This window comes from Argiope bruennichi, chromosome X2 (assembly GCF_947563725.1).
Source record: "Argiope bruennichi chromosome X2, qqArgBrue1.1, whole genome shotgun sequence".
NCBI classification, from domain to species: domain Eukaryota; kingdom Metazoa; phylum Arthropoda; class Arachnida; order Araneae; family Araneidae; genus Argiope; species Argiope bruennichi.
Window position 1 is genome coordinate 59,485,584 of NC_079163.1, and position 25,159 is coordinate 59,510,742.

At 28.1% G+C, this 25,159-nt stretch overlaps 1 protein-coding gene across 1 annotated transcript in view; it reads right to left on the bottom strand.

The window, feature by feature from the left end:
• The window catches only part of LOC129960388 (dolichyl-diphosphooligosaccharide--protein glycosyltransferase subunit STT3B-like), a 49,168-nt gene that overhangs the window by 15,258 nt on the left and 8,751 nt on the right, over positions 1-25,159 (bottom strand). The window contains exons 2-11 of the mRNA XM_056073808.1: positions 24,235-24,343; positions 23,836-23,945; positions 22,052-22,140; positions 20,807-20,895; positions 15,449-15,514; positions 15,264-15,363; positions 10,254-10,352; positions 9,162-9,308; positions 8,344-8,547; positions 1,220-1,446 (exon numbers count right to left, since the gene is read on the bottom strand). Coding sequence (XP_055929783.1) covers positions 1,220-1,446; positions 8,344-8,547; positions 9,162-9,308; positions 10,254-10,352; positions 15,264-15,363; positions 15,449-15,514; positions 20,807-20,895; positions 22,052-22,140; positions 23,836-23,945; positions 24,235-24,343 — 1,240 coding nt within the window. The remainder of the gene's footprint in view (positions 1-1,219; positions 1,447-8,343; positions 8,548-9,161; positions 9,309-10,253; positions 10,353-15,263; positions 15,364-15,448; positions 15,515-20,806; positions 20,896-22,051; positions 22,141-23,835; positions 23,946-24,234; positions 24,344-25,159) is intronic.

Here is a 25,159-nt window from a genome sequence, read left to right on the forward strand (position 1 = left end):
GATGCATTTAAAACTAAACATTGTTAATTAATCGATCTGCTCATGATGAATCTGAGAAAATTTTGTTGACAAATTCTTGAGATATTACATAAATTAAGAAAAATATTCTTTAGTGCCCATAAAGTTTAAACGCTCAGGACTCTGTTTTCAGTAATCATATTACAAAAAAAATGCTTTATTTCAGTAAAAAATATTATATTAAATGCCGATTCATCCTTTCCACTTTAATTTAAAGCATAAATTCTACGGGAGCTAACAGAAACTTATAAAGATACATATTACCTTATGACTGAAGGCCTTTATAATATTAGGAGTAAATTATATGACTATCAAAATTTGAAGTTTTAAAATAATTTGATGAAGAAGTTATTAAAGTAGGAATTGCATAAAATATTTAATTATTAAAATTTTAACAAACATTAAGATTGGCGAACCGGCTGGTCGCCAAAGGCGGCTAGTAATTCATAAAAGTTTAATATTTCTGATTAAATAATCTCTATAAAGTTAAATGTTAATATACCAAAAAGAAAACGAAATTATGGGCCATAAACTTTGGAAATAAACCATTTCTGATTAACTCTCACAAATTATTTAAGTATTTCGATAAATCATCACAAATAATACAATATTTAACAAATGTGAATATGAAAAATACAAAGAATCAATTACTTTTATGGGAATATTTACACAACATACCTTCAAAATAATCATGTTATATCAAAATGATACACATTATATTTGCTAAATCATTTTGTTCATGCAAAACACTTGTATATGTTAGCTCCATCTAATCTCAAATTTTTTAATCTGATTATTAAACTTTGTCACAAATTGCCAGATAACTCTAATGGCTCTCTAACATCAAAATTTTGTTTTGGTGCGAGTCTTTTTGACATGACATATTGATATAACAGTCATAATATTTTATTTATGGATGTCATTCAAAATTAATAAAAAACTCTCTCAAAGTGAAGACAGAAGAAAAATAGATGAAATTAAATACTTTTTCTACCATATGCTCATATGAATTAATTTATGTCCTTCCAAAATTTTTAATTATTAACTCAGAGGCCAGAAATTTGCATAGTTCCAAAAGCTTAAGAAAATGATATTGCATGAGTACAGAAAACAGCTTTCAATGTTATAACATTTCCCAAAAATTTTAAATGAATAGCTTATTAATAACTGATAATTTAGTAGAAGATAATATATACAATACCTTATCATACAGATTTTTATTTCCCTTTTTATCAGTGCCATCACTTTCTTCAGAATCACTATCAGATGGGGTTAATGAAGTTTTGGGACATTCATCATCTTGTAGATATAATTCTACAAGCTGAGAAAATGCGATGGCACTTAAAACACATACTACTGGCGTAAGAGTCAACATCAATCGAACCATCACACCAGCAAAATATACAGCAGTGATAGCATAGAGAACAACTAAAAAAAAAAAAAAAAAAAAGGTTATATTATTTAAACATTCCAATAATCACCTTTAAATTTTATTAAAAAAATGATACTATCACAAGTACAAGACTTTGTTTAAGCATCACAATCATATTTCAGATGGATCAAATCTTTCATGGTGTCATACATGTATAAAATGCATCTAGACATTTTGAAACTGATTTCTTTTTAGCGGCATAATAAATTTAGAAAAAAAGCTTATTAATTTTCTTTAGCTTCAAATGTTTTGGTAAATCTTAAAATATAGCATGCAATATACAGTATAAACAATGAAATTTTAATCTGATCCTAATGATAAACCATTTGCGAGTTATTTTGAATTGTTTTCCATTAAGAGTTTTCAGATGACATAACTCAAACAGTCATCTGAACAGCCTAAAATAACTGAAAACAATGCAACAGAATCTGGTCTAAAAGCTTTTGTTCCTAATTTACATTATAATTCAGAAAGCAAAAGAATATTCATCAATATTTCCTCAAATTTTCTATTTATCTTCCTATTAATTGTAACAAGGAATACGCACAAATTTGACAATACCTTCGTGTTAATTAAAATTTAATAATTCAATTCTATTTGCAATCGAGATATGACTGATTTTAGATCTAATATATGAAAATGAATGAATATTTGTTCGTATTTTATGCGCTATCGTACCATTCATCCGATTGCTATAAAACTTCGCCAACTTATCGCTTGCACTTGCGCGAATGCTATAGGCATAGCAAAATTATTAGCATTTATTCTTAACGCAAAATTTACAAAAAAATCAGTAAACGGCTAACAATACATGTCATTTGGAGTTAATCCCACATATATCAAACAAAATAAAATTATTATCATCAATGCCAATCAATGTGAGTGAAATGAAATATTTAGTGCAAGCGCCAACTATTTTCTTTTCGTTAATGAATATGCATCTATACAGGATGTTGTCATTCAGCGGGCACAATATTTTGGCTGCAGCGAACTGCACGTTATTCAACGTTCATCTCACACATACAAAATAGAATTATTATCGATGCCGATCAATTTAAATTATTTATCATGGAAATGCTCCAGTGCAAACAGTAGCTTTTCTATTTATTCAGTGAATCAGGCAAACGATATTTCGGTTATACAAGCTATATCGTGTTAATTGCTTTGTCAAAAAATATGCATCCCAAACGTTCGTCACTTAGAAGATCTACCAGCGCAGCACGCAGAAATAAGCAAATCACGTGCTTCAAAATCTGAAGATCAACATGCGACATGAATCGAAAGACAATGTTTATGTGCTGCTACCCGATCACGCCCTTCAGAATAAGAAGACCAAGATGCGGCAAAAATCGAGACAACTATTCTTAACGGAATGTCGAATAATGATCATGTGCTCATTCCACGCATTCCCATTATTCCCACTGGCATGCCTTTTGATTTCAAACGACAGCAGTTCCTGATTAGACTAGCATTTTCGATGACCAACAATAAGCGCAAGGTCAATCACTTCAAGTGTGCAGATTGAACCTAGAAAATCCATGTTTTTCACATGGATAGTTGTATATTGGATGCTCAGGAAAATTTGTTTTCGCTGAAGACGGAAATACAAAAAATATTGTCCACCCTAAAGAACTTGAATAATAAAGTCAAAAAAATGAATAAATAGTATTTATGTTCCACTTGTATCTATCATTCAATTTCAATGAATGTAATCATTGTTGACAATAAAATAAATATCACTCTTTCTACCATTCCTAACTAAATAAGATGGCTATTTCAAATTTTAAGCGGTATTTCCAAAACTATTTCTTTCGCGCAGCAACGCTAGTTTGAGATAAACTGTCATAAGTTTCAATCATTGACACAATTTTACCTTTAATTTCCAAATATAAAATCTTTATTTTTGAGAACAAAAGGAATACATTCCACATATAAAATATGTCTAAATAAACATCAGAAACCATGAAAATATATAATGAATATTAAAACATTCGAATTTACAGTGAAAAATGATTTTGCATTTTTAAACAATGTAATAACACAAAAATGCCAATAAAGAATTTCAGTCTTTTATGCATACTTTTGCATTATGTTAAGGTATAGACTATTTAAAAAACTGTGACAAAGGAAAAAATTATCATTATCTGGGACATTTGATTATATATGCTTATATTCTTTTGTAGTCTAAATTATTAAGAACTCCTCTTGCAACAGAAAAATAAATAATGGAATTGTTAAGACAAAATTCAAATAGAAAATACAATTTGGAAAAATAAGCTATAATTGTGTCTTTTCTGGTATTCTGGCATTTGTACAAAGCTAAAATAAAGTTATTATAAGACCTTTTAAAAAGACTTATCCTAATTTCAGCATGATCTCAAAAACGATTTCAAACGATTTGCTAATACTAAAAAAATTGCACACTTCTTTGAAAAGTTTGAAGTGATACAGATCTAATTTTAAGTTAATCAAAATAACATCCACAACTCGCAGATTATTAAATAAAAACTGCAGAAGAGTCTACTTTAACAACTTCAATGGCTTTCTTGTTGAGTATACAATTTAAAAAGATTTAAAATAAATGAAATGTTAAATAAAAACAAAAATGCATTTAATTATTGAGCTAAATAATATACAATCACAAAATCTAGTAAACAAATAATATGCCATTGGAAAGAAAAAAATGAAAGAAAAGTAACATTACATATTGGTAGAATTCCAAATTTTGACAAAACATTAGCCTATACTGCATGACAGGTTACTATAGTTTGTGTAATTTCTGTAGGCGTTTCAAGAACACTCGTTTTCCTTACTCTTCACTCTTTCTCCTTTGTTGCCATGGTTTCGACAAAGCTTTTTTTTCTTCTTTTTTTTTCCCCCAATACGTTTCGGGAATACCTTACCTTCAGAATACCTTAACAGCTGCTTAAAACGTGACACTGTTACCTGCCTCAGCGTTACGAGGCAAACAATCAGTAACGAGATAGAAAATGTGACCTTGAATAGCCTAGAGAAAATACACAGACTATAGATATGTAATCTTCATAACTGAATATTTTAGGAATAATTTTAAGCTTTATAGTTTAAGTTATATTTGTTGCAATATCCACTTGTGACTATTATTATGTAGAGAATACGAAACAGCACAGATGAATTTACAAAGCCAAACTTAGAAAGATGATAGAGAATGATAATTAGATTATACTAAATATAAATGGGAATATCCTACGATAATGCAATGCAACACTGTTATTAATGTGCCATACAGGATTCTGAACTGATCTGTGAAGCTCAATAAAGCAAGCAAACTGAATTAAGATATTATATAATAAAAACAAGGAACTGAATGAACTTATTTTATCAATATAAACGGAAAAATATACGTAATGATTGCAATGTCTCTCGATTTTTTTTTAAATTTTAACTTCTGAGTTGCACACAATTTTATATTCTCATGCTTTTCAGAATATATATCTACCTAAGCCAAAAAGTCTGCACAACTAAATTTTAGGTATCCGCTTGGAGCTATATAAGTTCTGAAAGAGCGCTCTCAATCTCTTTTCCTGCTTTGTCTTGCACAGTGGCATATTTCGCTGCAAGGTCACGATTTTAAAAGATAACATTTTAAAAGCATCTAAAAATTTAATCTGTTGCCAGATAAGCATGGAGGAACATCAAATACTTATTTAAAAAAACTCATATCCAACTTCTTTACAAAAGATTCATTTCACAGTTTAAAAACGCTTTTTATTCTTTAGAATTTCATTGATATAGTCCAAATTTTAGCTTTTATCAAATTTCTTTGTTCAAGTCATGGCAAAAGTAGAACAGCAAACCTCGCGTTTTGATTTCGTGAAATATTTTTAAAAGTTCATGTAACTCGGGAGTTAAAATTATGGTGAAGATGGAGTTTGAACAATTAGGAAATTTTTAGAGTGCAGCTGATTACGGAAGGAATTATGGAGAATGATCAAGATTAATTGATTATCTTTAATTACTACTTTCCAAATTCATGCATTATTCTTGAAAAATTAAGAGTTTCCAAAATTCAAGTTGAAAACTGGCAGAGATCACATCAAAGTGAATGATTATTAAATATTATAAAATCAATTTAATAACAAAAGCCAAAAATATAATCTATAAAACAGACACCAATTTAATACAAGAACTGGTTAAAATTTAAAAAAAAAAGAGAGAGAGAGAGAGGTCAACATTTCTGCTATTTGATTTTCCCTGACTTTCCCGCTATTTCCAGGAATAAATGAATTAATTTGTAAATTTTCATCGATTTCAGATACTCTATTCTCAAATACAGAAGCCTTCCACGCCACTGTTAGACATTAGTATCAAGAGACGTTAATTTTACAAAATAGGGATGGGAAGAAAATTTACATTTCATTTATCAATAAAGTAAACCTCGATTATCAACATAACTAGGAAACATAGTAATAGGGAATAAACCACAAATTAATCAAAAATACACGAAATACACATTTTGAATTAAAATAGTACAGATCAAAATGATAAGAGGAAAAAATAAGTGCAAAAATGTTGTCTAATGGGGAAAAAAAGGACAAGATCTAACAAAAAAAAAGTATGTTAATGCCCTTAAACTATTCATTGTGTAGCACTTCTGCATGGTAAAATCGTCAAAAGTAATAGTATCAGGTTTCTGAAACTATCAAATTGTATGAGAAAAATATTACATTTTTTTTTTTTTTTTTTTTTTTTGATATATACAAGTGAAAAGTGAAATGTGCAAGTTTATAAGGTATCAAATGGCATTTAAATTTATGTGTTTAGTATTATTTTACTTTCAGAAACATTTTCTTTAAAGAAATATTTTTAAAATATGCAGAGTAAAAAAAAAAGGAAAGAAAAGAAATTGGCAGATAACACTGGCAATAATATTCGTATAATGCTTTGAAGATCCCACAATTCAGCAAAAGGTCCGTATTTCCCCCAAAGAAACTACAAGCAATAGAATCTGATTTTTCCCAATTCAACAAAAAATATGAGAGATCTGTAAAAAAAGTCTTATGCCAAATTTATTAATTTACAATAAATTAGTCCTAGATTATAATGTTGAGCAATATTTTGCTTCTAATTTAAAATAACTTTGAATATAAGTAACACAATTCCTTAAAAAAAGGATCTTTCCCCTCCCCTCTCCATGAGCGTTTTCATTTGCAGTTTCAGAGTTCAGCACATTTTAAGGAAGAAAACCAAGTATACATTCTGCATGCCTTTTTTCGATTGAATGAAACCGAAATTTGATATATAAGTACAATTTTAGTAACAAGATCATAAACTAAATTTATCCAAATAGCTGTGTCTGAGTTATCCCATTTACAGGCCTGAGAATGTATAGACCGGTATTAATCTTTTCAATGCTAAATCAGTAACCAGATTATATCCATTTAGTTCTTTACGTTTTGTAGTCAATGTGTTCACTGTTCTCAGACATACTTTATAAAAATAGATTTGTTCAAAATTTGATAGAAATCGACAAATTGGAGCAAAGACCACATAGCAAATTTCATCTGCTAAGTTAAAGCCTTTGAGCTAATGTGTGCAAGGACAGACAAACATTAATTCGTTTTTCGAACACACGGAGGTCTAGAACGTGAAGATTCGTCAAAATCTCGAATTTGAATTTTTCGATGCTTAGAAACTTTCTTTGTCATACTTCGTAGAAGTGAAAAATAAAACGCACATTTTTTCCCCCTTCTTTCAAATAAAAAAGGCCCATTAAATCTGAAAGTCATACTAATGCGAGTTGGGCCTTAGTTAAATTCCATTTTCAATAGCTGCTTTTGATAATATGATCAACTTAACATGCTGAAAGAAAAAAAAAATTACGGGGAAAATATTACACAGGGTTGCCACTAAATCATTGAATGCATTCAAGGACAAATGTGATGCAACAACTTTTAATGCCCATAAAAATTCAGCTTTTAAATATTGTTCTTTGACTAAAATGTTAGAAATCGGTTTGTTTTAGAAATTAAATTTGACACTTTCGGATTTGACATGTCATTTTTTCCTGTATTCCTTTTAGATACTCAGTTCAAAATCAATTATGACTCTTCTGAACTAACAGACAGTCTGGTTATGGATTTTGTAGAACTCCTCAAACCCATTCAGCAAAATCAGGTTTAATTTTTTTTTTCTTCCATCCGTCCAATTCGTTTTAAATACGTATTGTGAACAGCTCATTATTTTTTAAAAATTCTCTAATCTACATTGAATAAGCTCTTGGTTTCTCAAATAGTAAATAAACCATTCAATAAACTGAAATATGGTAGACTGAACACTACCACGCTTCTTCCATAAATTAAATGTTCCCGCCAGAAAAATGTATTTTATTCTTTCACGCAGTTACAGAAGTCTCGCGCATGCTGATTAGCTGCAATTCGGAAATCCCATGGAAAAAGAACAGTCTCGCAAATCGAAACTGGAAAGAAAAATAAAAAGGAGAGGGTAGAGAAGGGGTGAGTTTCCCCATTACACAATCGTGAATGGTATTATCTCGTTTTCGGAAGATATGACTACGATCTTTTATTCTAGTAATCTTTAGAGATCGGCATTTTTTAGATTGGGGAAAAATAACTCGGAAATTAAAATTCTTTGCATTATTCCTGTTTTTAAGAACATTTTCAACTTTACAGCATTTTCCCGTTTTTTTTTTTTTTCCGTCGATTTTTAAATTCTCTGCGCTTTTCCGGTCTTCTAGATTCTCACGGAGGCATGGCAACCCTGTTTGCCTACCAGCACGAATTTTCCTTTATTGAAACATTACCGAATTAACACGCATCACATTATATATATATTACTTTATTCAAAAAATCATGACTTATCCAAAGATTCTAAAGTCTTAAGAAGTTACTTACTGAAAACACGTTCATCGTTCACATTTTGAATGCAATACCATAAACCTACGGGGAACGTAGCCACCAAGATATGTAAATCAAAAAAGAAAGAAAACCAGGTGGTGGGTTGATGCTCTGAAACTGATGCAATAATCGGAATGTGAATTTTTGCATAACCAGTATCCCACAGGGAATAAAACCTTCCACTCCAAGGAGCAATATAACCTAAAAAAAATGGTTGCAAGTAAAATTATGCACTTCATTAAAAATAAACCACAAGATATTGTGAATAAATTTCATAATATAAAATGAAAGCAATGCATTATTAACAAAATAAACATAATAAATGATTTATAATCAATCAAAAACAGCTAACAATTGTTAATTTTGTAATTATGAATGAACGTAAAAGATGGTGCAAAATCGTTCAGAAGCTAAGAATGGAAACACTAGAAAAGAATATGCAAAAGTACACATTTGAATTATATATACTAAATTCAATGTGACATACATATTTCATATAACTTCATGTGAAACGATTCTAGATAATATACTAGATTATGATGGAAAAATACAAAATTAAAACATCCAAATAACTCTGAAAGCAATTTAAGTATTCAGTTGTACATATTATATCCTTAATTTGTAAATGTTAATATTAAACAAATTTAACGAAAACAAATTTTCTTACAAATAACCAACAATTAATAAACAGATAGAAAATTAAACAAGAAACATTCATATTAGAGCAGTTTTAACTATTAAGGCAAGTAGTATCTATAAAGGAATTTTTATAATTATAATTTTATATACAACAATCGAAGTGTAAAAGAAATTACCAGCGTAAGTGAGCAGAACAACTCCCAGGAACACTAAAATTGCTATAAGAGCCACAGCAAAAATGAATATGGTTTTTATTTCCGACTTCGACATAAAAGACTGTAAATACTTCAAAAAGGCATATGCATTCAATAGAATGAAAACACCTAGAAAGAGAAAAGTATATTTTTCATGAACAGTTTTTTAAAAGTGTTTAATTACTTTTTATTTTATTTGTTTATCCAATTTGAACGATTGTCATCTGCAATCAAATTCATTTTTCAGAATTTATAAATAGTTAGAAATTGTTCAGTGGATTTTTATATTTAATCATCAATAATGGAATTAAATTTTCATTACTAAAAAAATTCTAATACTTTATTCACTTTCTTCTCATTAAAACTTTGACGAAAATTCTGACAAACACTAAATATACCAATCTGAAACACTGCAATTTTTTACTTTTTATAAACTATACATTTTGTAATAAATTGTGCATTTTTGAAATAAAAAGTTTAAGATATTTTTTTTTTCCAATGAAAAATTATAACCGATAGTTCCAAAGGAATAATAAAATTAAAATAAGAGAAATTGCAATCATTTACTTTTTTCCAAGACTTAAAATTGGCATAGCTATCTACTTATGTTTCTGCTTTCAGATATTTAAAAGCTAATGTAATAGGTTTCAACTACATTTTATGCATCCAAATATTTATATTTCTACATCTTACTTTACATTAAAACTTTATGCTGATTACATTAAAAGCATTTCCTTCCCTCACCTAAAGAATCTTAATTTGAATAAAGAAAGTATCAAAGATGAAGAGAAATAGTATAAAAATAGTACCAAATACACAACAGGAATTTTAAGATTATTGAAGTAATTAGCTCATTTCAGAATAGCTCTTCAGCCTATCAGCTCAATGAATCCCACCTCTCTATTGCCGAAAAAGCACAAATTCAACTATCAGTTAAAATGCACTTGTTCTCTTTTCTTTTCATTAGAGATTATATAAACTAATTTCAAATCGTTTCATAAAAAGCAATTAGTGGATTGCAGTGAAACTGGTTTATGTTTAATACATATAAAGATAATTTCATTTTTCACATACCAGCTGATGCCATATGTTCACTTGTTCTCACAGGCTGAAAACCAACAAATGGTATTTGCATAGACAGAATTAGTCCAAGGATAAAAAATGATGTATATGCTAAATAAAAAGGAAAACAATAGTCACTCTAAATGGAATAAAAGAAATTAACAATTGAATTTTGACATTTAAATGAAAGTAATACAGAGAAAATATATTTCATATAATTCATTCTTAGCAAGTTCTATCAAATTAGTTGCAAATTATGCAAAACTCGATTGATAAAAAAAATGACTAAATTATAAATGAGCATATACACTTTAACAAGAAACCTTCTGACAGCAACATAAGCAAATAAAGAAATCCACTTAACTAAAAACTCTTTAAAAAGAAATTTTTAAATGTGAATGGTTATATTTTGGAAATATTTACAATATCAAGAAACAGAGCTTGCTATATCATTTTAGTCAAAATTAAACAGAAAAGAATTAGAATCAACTCTGAGTTTATAAAATTGTAAAATAAAATATTAAAAAGACAATTTGCAAGCAAATCCTGTTTATTTTGTCAATAATTTAAATGAGAAACTTTATAAAAAGCTAATACAGTCTTTCAAAATACGAAAATTGCAAAATTTATGGAATAATAAACAAAATCTAAATATTTTAAATAGAATTAAATTTAGAATTTAATAGAATTAATTAAATATAATTAAAATGCACCTTCTCTTCGACTTACGATTACAAGAAATAAATTTCGAAAATAAAATGTAATTTCAGGTTGTATTTATGTTTACAATGTGCACAATAGATTTACGTATTTTTGAAATTATGTTGAATATCATATGAATGTATATTGACTTTGATGATTTAAGTGCAATTTTCATAACCTGTTGGAATGAAAATGCTAACAGAAAATATAAATCTGACTTTTAACCAGTTCGACTTACAACATGAAGAACAAAATTCGCTTGAAAGTAGCATAGGCCCTGTACAAAATATGTAAAACAAAGACTTTAAATTATGGAGAGTTCACAAAATTATATATTTCATTTCGATTTCTAAAGTATTTACAACCAGAAATTTTTCTATTCTAATTACATTAGTTTTTAAAAAAACTAGTGAAATAACAAAATATCCAGCTATGCCTGATGCAGTGGAAAATAAAAAAAAAATGAATCGAGAAAATGAAGGAGAAATTAAACTGCATCATTGCATCCGAATTGCTAAATTAATACATTACATGAGAATGATTTTAATGCTAACAAACTCTCAAGGGATTGAAAATAAATGTATGAAAACTGAATCATATTTCATTAAAATGCTGAAAAACAGCATCTAAAAAATAATTTTTAACACACATGTATAAACATTCAAGTAAATAAAAGCCATCCTTAAAGTAAACAAGTTAGCAACTTGGCAGATAAATTGAAGTATTAGTTGTCTAAATCAAATAGTTAATTAACCCATAATATTAGGGAACAAAGCTTTATCTGCAACTGCAGATGAGGTAAGTACATTTTCTTTATATCATAAAATAAATGCTTCATGAGAAATATCCTTTTTTTTACGGAATTAAATTCTAATCTCAAAAATTACATGTTACGATTGATTTATAAAATACCTAATTTTAAAAAACATCAATTCATGAGACAAAAATACAAAATGATTGCAAATATACATGTACAAGTGGTCAAGATATAAACTGCTCGACACAAAGCAAATAATATACGACTTCTTTAATGTAGAAGATTCGTATATTGCAGTTCGTATAATATATATCGCAGTTCTTTTCTCCCCATGGCCTATATAAAGCATAAACCAAATTACAATGAAGTGCATCAACCAGAACAGACTCTACATAGATCCAAGTAATTTTACTTTAATTATTAGCCATCCTGTATAAGCAACAATCATGATACAAAAATTTTAAAACGGAAGAAGTATGTTTATTTAAAATCAATTCTAGCTTCTTTCTCACCACTCATATAATGAGAAAAAAAACATTCCTGCCAATAATAAATCTGCCTTTCCTTTCCGGCTTTTATCCTAAGATTTAAAGAACATTTCACCCTCTATTCCACCAATTTCTACTCGATTTTTATAAAGATCGGAGCTATGATAACGAAAAAGGTTAAAAGAAAATGCAATAATGAGCATTTTTCAATAAGGTAGCACATGCATAAATTAAAAAATTAGGAATTGAAACTTTTCAGCCTTCAAGCTATCAACTTCTAAGCTATCATAGCTAACGATAACAAAACTTTCAGATCAAAACATGTACCGGTTTCTCCCACCGTTCTAAATCTTCAATCAAAAGGGAGTAGCAGAAAGCACACACTGTTTTTATCCCCTTTGGACAGGTTAGCATTTGCAGAGTCACCTGACATTTTTCCCTCCTTACGATACACCCCTTACCAATTTAAATCCAGTATGCTCAAAAGCTAACATAGGCAAAACATCGCGTGCGTGCGTGCGCGTGAATCTAAATCCAAATTAATTTTTTTTTTTCCCTAAATTAGCCCAAACTACTTTAAAATTTTCTGGTATTTTCCTTATCCAAGTAACACTTTTTTTTTATTTAATTTTAACATGTGCTTTTAAAAAACTGATGATTGCACAACTCTCATGACGCAAGATCGGAAATAAAAATCCCAAACGACCACGATTCTCTTTCCTGAATCGACACATGTCAAAGAAATCCCTATAAAAATCTCTCAATAAATACGCTGAGAGAAGAACTTTATTTTTTCCTCATCCGGTGTAAACGAACGCATTTACACAGGTCATTCAACAGAATAAATCATGGCCTCCTGTGGAAAAATAAATTTTATGTGAATTCAAACACTGACTTATGGTCGGCCTTGCATGAAAATTTTTTTGTATATATAATTATATACAGGGTATCCCAAAAAGATTCAAACGAGGTTTAATTCCTTACCCATTAGAGATAAGTGAGTGATGTAAACTGCAAAATAGTTCCAAATAAGGCGCAGAATAAGACTATGTTAATAAAAAAAAAAATTGACGTTAATTTTCAAAAAGGTGCACTTTTTAAAATTTTTATGTGACCACGCTAGACAAATTTGGTCAGTTAGTAAGTTTTTCTTTTCCATCCAACAAGATCATTAGAAAACCCACATAATTGCATCTTTCAAACAAAATGAATTACGATAAAGAAAAAAAAATTGACTTATGCCATTTCACGTAAAACGCTGTTTCTTCGCTTAAAATACTGGCAACTTACAAACCGACAGCGGAAATTTTTAGATCAAAAATGCGATAGAGTGTACCAAAAATACCAAAAGCGCCTTTAAATAAAACTTTAACAGACAGAGATAAACATGATCTGCCTATGCGAGCAGCGGGATTTTCATTTCATGCGGTCTCACAGTTGGTGCATAAAACAAACAAAAAATCATGCATACAAATAGATACATTTTATAAAATTTAATTTGGAAACTTCTTGGTATAAAATAAAATCGTCTACATTTCACTATGCAGTTTAAAAAAAAAAAATATTTTAACATAAACATTTGAAGACTAAATTACAGTTAAAAGAAAGAAAAATCGTCTGTGAATTAATTTGTTAGAAAGTCGTTCTGAAAAACTGAAATTAATTTTAAAAAAAATTACTTGCATGCAATTATTTTGTATTTTACTTTTTACAAATAAAAAAAATAGCAGTATGAACATTAAAAAAAATTAGGAATGCGTGACGGTGCTCCGAATATACACTATACAAGCAAAATAGCCATTAAATTGAAATAGCCATTAAAGCATATAACATTTAGTCAAGACAGCTAGCAAACACAATGAAGAGTCCAGATTTTCGGACATGCATTCCAATTTTCAAAATCTTTGAATATGCAAATGGGACTGCTACATTATGATGTTTAATATAAAATACTTATGGTAATATATAAAATATTAGACTACAGAAATAGCTTGAAAGAGACAAAATTTTCCAACAGTCTGGTAATGAAGAAATATTTTTCTTGGAAGTCACCAAGATTTAATGTGAGCATAAAATAAAAACACAGAGACCATACACTATATTAAGAATCAACAGTATACACTTCTACCCTGCATGAATTACCATGACAACCACTGACATATATAAATAGAAGTCATGGAGCAAAAAAAAATCGATCAACACTGGATCAGGATTAATGAGGAACTTTAATTTATCACAATGAGGTTTTAGATTAGTCTTTTTGATTTACTGAAACAAGATCACATTTACAGAGAAATGATAAAATAGAGAGATTTGATTGGAAGAGGCTGTTTTACATTAGAATATATGTTTGCTTTCATTTGTAGCAAAGATGGTTTGATTATCTGTTAAATTGTTGAAGGGATTGATGATGTTAAAAGAAATTTCTTGACAACACCAGTATGTATGAGTCGATTTTCTAAGATTATGAATAATCTAACAAAATTAAGCATATACTAATATCTTATTATCTACAAAAAAAAAGTTTTGAACAGTAGTATAATTGCATTATCCAAGTATTGTTCAAACAAAATTTTTGGATAAGTAATTGATCAAAAAAAATTCAACTTACCTATATTTTTTTTAACATTAATCTTGTAATAATTGTAATAATCTTGTAATAATACATCAATAAAAAACTAATTTAATAGGCACTATGTATAAAATCAATTTTTTGTCCTAATCATTAAGGAAAAAATATTAAAGAGAATTTCAAATGATAATTTTAAATTAAGCTTCATGTGGATGCAGAAAAAAAAAATATCAAATGTTTAATTGGAAATCAAAAATATTCTGTGTTTAAAATTTTTAATACCATAAATTGATCAATAAAAAATTTCCAAGTTTTATGTATTGCTTTTCTTTATAAAACAGCATAAGATAATCATTAAACCATATAAAGTAATCATTTATAAAATATGAAATTTTTACATTCTTTTATAAGCTAGGCATTGCTATGCATTTCTGAATAATCTACTTTGTAAGAAAATTCTCAAAAAAATAAAATTTACATTAAAAATACCAAATAATACTAACCAACAAAAATTTTATTAGAATACCTTCCCATTAACAGTAACACAAATACATGAAGTGGAATTAAATTGATGATGAAGACATATCCACCCCAAGCAGAAACCTAAATACAACAAAGCATAAGTAAATCCAAAAAGTTATACAAACTATAGAATGTATATGTATTTAAAAAAATACTGAAAGCATACCATGTAAAAATACGACAATGCTGTCAGCACAGACCAAAATATAGCCCCAGTTTTAACAGATTTCACCTAGAATAAGATTGTTAATTATAAGAAGTGTCATAGCATGAACATACTTATTTAAAAAAAAAAAAAGCAAATTATAATAATCAGCTTTTGGAAATTGGAACATAAAAGATCAAAAACTTTTATAAAAGTTACTCATGCAAATCAAATAATAATGATTGGTAAATAACAGAAGTTGCATATTTATTAAACTGAAAATTTTTAAGCATCATAATTGTTCAAATATATATAGAAAGAAAATCTTAAGACTACAGATTTTGCTACATTTCTTAAAACGGGCTTTAGAAAATTTATCTCCAGTGAATCATACAGTCCAACAAACATCCAGGCACTGCTCTGTAACCAGAAATTAATTACCACATTATTAAACTGACAAGGTCTGTTGCTGTAGTAATATGCTCTCTATAAATGTATGAAGTATTTCTTTATATAAATGGTCATCTCAGAATCTGCTTTACTCAAACTCAATTTTTTTAAATAGCAATACCCAGTTTCAAATACATATCTGATTTCTCCAGATTAAAATAGCAGAAAATATATATAACATCTGGTAATTTTGAACAAACGGTTGATAAGCAATAAGCAATTGAAAATTCGAATTCGTATTCTTAAATGAGATTTTCCGTTTTTTCAAGATATCAGAAATCTTTGACAATTCTTAATATACATTAAAATACTCAGCAAGTAAAACTAAAATTTTTAAAAACTATAAAAGTATATTTTATATTTTAATTAACATTTAAACTCACAAGTTCAAGATTTTTGCATAAAAAATCAAAAATTATGATGCCAATCGAAGGAGGAAGACCTAAAATATCACTATTACAAATTTTATCCATCTCTGCCAAATAGTTTTTAAGATACGTAGTTATAAACAAAAGTTTTCGGAACAGATTGGGAGAGAAGAGTCATTTCCGCAATAAGATTCACTGACAAGAATTGAAAAAAAAAATAATTAAAATGGAATAGAAAGCACGTCTTTCAATATTCCATCAGAATAAGATTTTTTTAATGAATGCTAATATGACAGGGAGGGAATAGATAGGTGTAACAGATTCTACTCTGGTTACAAAATTTCGTCTGAGACAAATGAGAGTCGATTGCAACAGAAGATATAATCTGCGAGATGTTTAATGAAAACGGCATAAAAACAAATACCGCACTAAGCATAAAAAGATATATACCATAAAATATGACTAAATAAAACATTGGATTGAATACAAAAGCAACTCCTTTCACATAGATAATGCAGTTCTTAAAAGTGTCATTAAACTTTCACATAATAATTTTTTTTAATATACTGAAAATAAGTTTTTAGATTATTTGATAATTACTTGTTATTTAATACACGCTCTGGTAAAAAGATATTCATCACAAAAGAGATTCTTAAATACGATTTAAAGTTGGGAAAACTTGAGCATGCAAATCAACAGCATTATGTTTTTCCATTATAATTATAAATAAATGTTTCAGAAAATAAGAGTCTGATTTTTATTTTTCAACTGCTCCCAAAACTTAAGTTAGTTTCATTTATATTAAACTAGCTATTACCCGCGACTTCGTTCGCCTGGAAATTTTGATGTATATGTATGAGGACTGACCTAAGCATCTTGCGCCTCACTCAATACCTAAGCTCCGTTAATGATTAGGACATTGTGAGTGCCAACCAGCCTATGCACGATATCTTCTGATAAAGCGTCCTTGTATTTTTCTCACAGCTGGAGGGGGTTTGATAGTCCGCAAGTGCTCACTAAAATTGCAAACGGGTCATTGTGAGCAAAACGACAACGCCGTCCATCACCGCCTGGTTGCCGCGGATTGTCCTGCAGGCTGCGGTTTAACGTCTCTAATGCATGTTTGTGCGACATTGTGCACTCGTCCCATAATATTAACTTGCACTACTGCAAAATGACTCCTCGGCCGCTGTTTTTGGTGAAATTGCATGTTGGAGTATCTTTGCTTGCAAGATTAAGCGGCAATTTGAAAACGGAATGTGCCGTCCGGCCACCGTTAAGCAAAGTTGCAGCAATACCTGAAGAAGCTACAGCCAGAGCTATATTTGCGGTCCTTGCGGAGTTGGGCTAGCAGAAGATTCAAATCAAGTCCGTATTTTTTAAAAATCAAGTCTATTTTATTTATCGATCGATATTGAGATAGCCACAACAGTATAATACACGTAATTTTAAACTTTTAATTAAAATGAAAATACAGTTGTCAATAATAAGAACTGCGCATGCGTGAATTTTTAACGTCAATTGGAATAACGCAAATACGTGAATTTTCTACGCCAGTTGGAGTAACACAATGCAGATTAGAAATTTTTAGTTTCCTTTATTCTGTTATTTTAATTTAAAATAACTTCAGAATTAATCCGAAAGATCGATTATTTAACAATGTTTAATTTTAAATGCATGAAACACTAAGAAAATAAACAGAATCGTTTGAAATAATCGATCGAAAACATGTTAAGCCTACCCTCGTTACCGTGGGGGGGGGGAGACTGAAGCCTTACTAATTTGGCGGTGGGGAAATGAAGATTTTTGGCGGTAAAGTTAGTTTTTAATTAATAAAAAAACAATCACTCAATTAACCGGAATAAATAGTAGCCTATATTCTATTCGAGACTATAATCTATCTCTGTGCTAAATTTCATCCAAATCCGCTCAGCCGTTCTGGCGAGATTGACTAACAGGTAAACAAAGTAATGTATCGCCTATGCATACCACAGCTCTTGCTATTTGCGCATGCGCAATTTGAAGTTTTCGCACATGCACGAATAAGTGTTTCACGAATGCGCGAAACGTAGAGGGAAAATAATTAAAATCGCAATTATAAAACTCCATTTAATTTTGATATGATTTCAATATATTAAAACATTCTCCAATAAATGCTGTACAAAATGGTACAAAGATCTCCAATATCAGTTAAATATTTCTCGAGGTTTTCGAGTTCAAACATACAGAAGCTTTCAGCAGACTTCATTTTATACTATGTACAGATGCTAAACTTATTCAAATTATATATGATTTAAAATAATATGCTTCGAAATTACTAATTATTGTTTACCTGCAATTAAGTATATACATATAAGCATAGGTTTTGAATTCTTATTCAGTCCTGTTTCATTGCTAATAACATTATGCACAAAAAACATTTTTCTTAGAGCAAAATCAACATATTAATGACTGAAATAAAAACCTGAATAAAGGAAAATATTATTAGAGTAGCCTATTTGCTATATTTGCATACATTGAAACAGTCCCTACTTTTATTACTATTATCTTTAATTATTTTTAAATGATTTGTTTAAAATTCTAGATCAGAGCATTTCTCACTAAGCCGAATCAGCTAAAAGATGAAAAATAAGGGCTTACAACTGGAAAATTTGAAGATTATGCAAAAATAAATATGCAAATGGCTTCTTACGCGAATGCAATTAATATATTTTTAAAAGAATATTTATCCACACCAAATGACTTTTCAACTATTATAAATAAAAGCAATAACGAATACCCAGAAACTCGTTTTGACAGATTTTAGAATTGTGGAGGAAGGGAAATACTCTTAGAATTATTCTAACATCATGTATCCTACAGGTAAACAAAAGCGAACCGTTTGAAAGGAAATAAAGGTCTCTAAAAATATATAATTAAAAGTTTTTAAGGGCTTTTCTACATATATAAATAAGCATTAAGTCCAACCCAGTAAGTTTCCCAGCAGCAAAATCCAGTTTTATGTCAAATGTAACAATTAAGATCAATTGACATAATCAGATCAAGGAAATCCGACATTTTGCACTTTCACAAATATATAAGCTCCATCATCCCAGCCTAAAAGTAATCAGCAGTAGACTCATGGTTAAAATGAAAACCTGAAAGTCGTACCTGGCTGTAGATTTATTTAAAAATGTTAATTGGATATGATAATTTTATCAATAGAACGTATATCTACAAATGTTATTGATGCAGTTATAATTTTACTATTTTAGAGTTGAAAAAGAATTTGAAATCTTTCAAGTATTTCATGCCATCTTCTGAAAGTTAAATATCGCATTTTGACCAGTTTAAAAAAATCAATTTATGATTAAGCCTCACAAAATTTTTAAAAAAATGAAAAATAAGTAAATAAATATCAGCGATAATAACATAAATAGTTAATTAAATCTAAACTCGATTGCTTCAATATTATTTTCTCAAAAACAGCATTGTTTCCAAAAGTTTAGGAATGATGTTTGTTCCTTTTGGCAATTCATAAATTTTATATTTAATACCAAAACAACGTTTTAGTTGGAATTTTTCACAGAAATAGGAAAAAATGCTGCATTGATTCATAACTTTTAAAATAATAAATCATAAGCCATTATAGTTTTCTTATTCATTATACTTTTCTTTCAGTTGAGGTTATTATTATTTTAAACTTTAGTTTTAAATTTATAACAAGTTATTATAAATGATATAGGATCTTGAAATTTTTCTCAAATTCACTTTTAGAACTATACAATAAGTAATTTCATTCAACGCCATTTTATGAAATTACTGGCAATTCTGAAAAAATTTAAAGTGTCCTGTCATAAAGAATTCCATATATATTAAGTGTACAAAACTGCATCAGAACAAACAAGTGTGCAAAATTTCAGAACTTATATCAGGAAGCAAGAAAATTGTTTTCAGAATTCAATATTAAAATACAGAAAAATGAAAAAATAGAATAACTTAAAGCTGGAGTGATCACAAAGCTAGCTTCACCATTCCACTGTAATTATTGCAATATTCTTTTATATCAAACACAAATAGGTTAGGATTTTTCATAGAATAAAATTTGATTCATTGGAATAATTTTTTAAAAAACATATCAATTGAACTTTGACTTGCATTTATGCTTATCTTTATTTATATGGTACTTGATTTACTACATTATTATAAAAATATTTAAATAATTTAAGACTGAAAAGTCCTAATAAATATCCTTTCGATTAACTGATTAAACACAGAATGTGTGTAGCAAAAGATCATAAAACATATTTAATAAATATTACCCTAACAAACTTAAGCATTCGTGTAAATGCCAAGGAAAAATTTGTTTTGAATTTTTAAATAATAATGGGGAAAATTAAGAGTGAAACAAATTAAATTTAAAATTTTTAACATGAGCCTTGAAATCTGCCAAACCCCATTATTTTTATTAATTTAATAAAAGTATACAGCAAATAATTTTTCAATTAAAATCTTAAGATAGATATATTTAGAAGAAATAGAAAGTTAGCAAAAAAAAATCATTATAAAAGAGTATACATACCCATAGATAATATGTAAGCATAAGGGCAAAAATAGCAATTCCTTCATTATCATAGCTTCCAGCAACTGATCGACTTATATAACCAGGCACTACAATTAAATGAAATTAAGTTTCAAAATGAAAGTATATAAAAATTTGTTAAATTTAAACAGAGTGCATTTTTAAACAATTCATAAGCACACATTTAAAAATTACATAAAAATGAGAAAAAAAAATTCATGTAAAAATAAGAACAAATTCAAGATTCTAAATAAAAATATATACAATGAAAATGCATTTGATATAGATTGAATTACATACATTACTGCAAAATATTATTTCAGACATATTAAGCTTAATAACTTGGGCTATCTGGGCTCACATTAATATTACTAAGTTAAATTTTTATATAAGCAATACTGGATGTACATAAGATCCAAACTCAGAATATAAAATTTCTAAATACATTAAAAGAGTAGGTTTACATCTTGAATATCACAATTAAGACAACTCTCCATTTACATGTACATAATTAAATTATTGATGTTTTAATTATTACATATTAACAGATTTGGCTCTACCTTTCAATGTATGATTCATATTGCAGATTAAGTGGACGTAATGATACACAGCTTCAACTTGATTTGCATTTAATTATATGCAGTTTTATCTGCATACTTCAAGTGGAAAAATAAAACAGTAACTTTTTGCTACTCTTTCAAACAGACATTCTTCTCATGTGTGAAAATCCTGAACTAGCAGAAGATAAACTAAGAATATAATTCACCAACATGACAAAATTTTCTGCCAGAGTTCTGACAGTTCAAAATCAATAACTCAAAAATCTTTTCTGGAAGTATTTTATTCATAAACAAAGCTTTGAAATCAAAATATAAATAATAATTGCCAATTGAATTAAAACTACACTGATTCCAATTTAATACAAATACTATACATATGTCTTATAAAAAATAATTCATAAACTTTAAAAAATGAGAATTTCAACTATGCATTTAAAGAAAGTATTAAACAATTCATTACATTTTTTTGAAAAAAATCAATTTTTCTTATTATATATAATTAAATTCTTGACACTTTAATTTAGAAATAAACTGCATAACAAATTAACGGTATACATTAAAAATGTCACTCTTTCATATATAAATCCTTCATCCCACCAATTGTTTTAAGGAGATTTTAAAGGTCATGTATTATCATAAAATATTGAAACTAGATGTAATTACTTTCAAAGCAATGAAATTTTACCTATAGCTATAAAACAGGCAGCAAACAAGCCAGCTGGTACACTCCATAACTCTTTTGTTAAGAAGTAAGTTGATAATGCAGTCAAACCACTAATTTCAAAGGGAAAATACATTTATCAAACATATTTAACATTCAAAAAATTTTAAACATTCACTTACATATGTAATTTTATTAAAAACATGCATATTATAAAAAAAAAATCATTAAACAATTTCAAAGATCCCTCTATTATCCACCACCTTACATTAGAAAACTGAACAATCTGAAGCTGAATAGAAAGAGAAAAAAAAAAAATTGAGCCAAAGTAAATTTTATTTAATCATCTCAGTACACTTGGGAATAACTGCTACATGTTCTTTTAGCAAATGTCTTCAATACAAGATAGTCTGCAACAAGTTCAGTAGAGATCATTTGGAAAATATTGGTAACAATAATTGCAACAGATATGGAAAATAAGAAATATGTTGATTATTATGCTGAAATCTAACTACAAAGAATTTTATATTGTTGGTAGTCGTTATTCAATTTTTTTTTTTTTTTTTTTTTTTAAATTTTGCAAAAGGACTTTATAAAATACACTGACCACGATGAATTTGAGAAGGGAAATGAGGATTGAAAAATCAGGGGAAAGTTTCTAAAAATTTATGGCTAACATATTGCAGATCACTCAACTCGTAAATTCATACTTTCACACCTGAGCATTATCGAAAGCTGACGAATTCATTCGTGCTTTCCTAACTTTCATATTCAAACCCCTAGAACAGTCAAGACGTGGGTTTTTACATGTGTGTTTTCTACAGGACAGACCACAACACCTGGATTTACCTAGCCTGATAAATACATGCATTGCAGGGTACACTTCTGGGTTTTTTTTTTAATTTTAATAATAGTTTTAATCAAAAATTGTGCAAAATTCTGGTGTTCCGCCGCGATTACTTCCAAAATCTATTAAACTACAAAAATGATTTTTACAAAATCTTAAATGCAAAAAATTATATTTTCAATAATGCAAAGAAATTTTACCTTATAATTTACCTTTGTATTTTTAATTAATTTTTGAAAAATATTTTAAGAGTATTTTACAGCAAGACATTTCATTCTTAAAATGAAACAAACCATTCACATTATTGCTACTATTATTTCATTATCCTTCCCCCCCCCCATTGGTGTGATCAAGATGTGAAGATTCAGCTCATTTCTCCCATACTGAATAGGTTCCAATAAAAAGCACACTTTTAAAAAATGTATTGATATTTTGTTGAACTTAAAATTAAGGTTCAAGTTCAAAACCAAGTAATGGAAAAATTTTAAAGTGCCACCAATTTAAAATACTGCTGCTTTTGTTCTGCAGTATAAATTGCATATATAAAGATGTACATACAAAATTAGAGAAATGCACATCACAATGAACAGAATTATGCAAGGCTTTTGAAATAATGTAAGCTATATGTCTACCAAAATTTCGAATTCAAAAATATTTTACTGAGGAAATAATTGAAATTTTCAACAGCTATTAATTTCAGCAAACCAACTGATTACTAAAGGCAGATAGTAAAAAACTTCCTCCGCATTAAATGGAAAATCTTTAGATTTTCACATCAAACTTCAAACAGCAGTTTTGGATTGAAAATAATCATTGACTCATCCTTGTATAAACAATAACATCTATTCAAATTACTCTTAAATTTATATTAAATATTATCAAAAATATGTCATCCAAAAATTAAAGTTAAATATTAAAATAAATTATAAATAAATGTAATACAACAATATCGCATACATACCTAATCACAGGAGCTAGGAAAACACAGATGTCTCTAATATGAACTGTTATATTTAATAAACTAAGAATATAATGAATAGTCCCTGAAGTGATCATTAAACCAGGATAAACCTGAAATAAAAACATTTGTTAGGATTAGCAAAATTTTAAAAATTATTAGACCAATAATCGAAATACACTTTCAAGAAAGAATATTTAACAATTAGGATTTGTGTTTTCACACAGTTTCAGTACTTATATTTCAGTTCACAACTGCTTTGAGTGCACAATTTAAGAAATTATTCATAAAATGAACTATTAGCTATATATTGATAAAATATATTTAAACCAGCAAATATAACAGAATTAACTTTTAACCTTTGTTATTAACTTTTTATTATCATAATTAAACAGAACTTACGGTTCCTCCAACAATACGGCCTAAAGGATACCAAGCTCTTTCATCAAACCAATTAAGAAAATTATAAAATCCATGCTTCACCATATAATGTGTAGCTCTGTAATTAAACCTGCAAAACAAATGCAGTAATTAAGTACAAACATATTTAATTTAAAAACAATTTATGAAACATCTACAAAATGTTGAAAAGTATTCACTAAGAGATTATGTTTGGTGAATATTTCAATATTTGAAGAGCATAATGTTACAGGTATACAAATGCAATGGCCAAGTATTAACTCTTTAAAACATATTCAAATTCTGTATCACTGAATATACAATGTAAATCAAGAAATTTGATAAGAATTTTTAAATCAGTCAATAATATTTATAAAATGCAACTCTACACACAGTCTCATAAAAGACTTCAGGGGTTTATGAAACCCTTTGTTATTTTTTTTTAATTAAGATTCTTTCAATCTTTATATTTTATAGTAACAAGAGAAAAAAATAATCAAAGCCATAGATACCTAAATTATTTTCTCTATATAAATCACAGAAATATTAAAAACATGAACTAATTCCTAACTAGTTTGTAATAGATATTATATAATACGAAGCTGAAGTATCAAAATTAAAAATAATTCATTTAACAAGCAACAGAGAAACTACTTAGACATGCTATATATTTAGTCACTTAATCTATCCAACAGTTACTTTTTCTCAAAACTGTTTAACCCTTTAAAGGGAAATTTTTTCCTAGTCATATTATGTTAAAATATTTTTAGGCTTGAAATTAGAATAAGAAAAAAGGTTCATTTAGCTTATTGGATAAATTTAACTTGATTAATTAATTTGGTTAATTAATAATTAAGTAACAAATCAAGACACATTTTGTCTGAGATAAAGAACTGAAGCATCTAAGTTTCTGACTTACTAAAAAAAT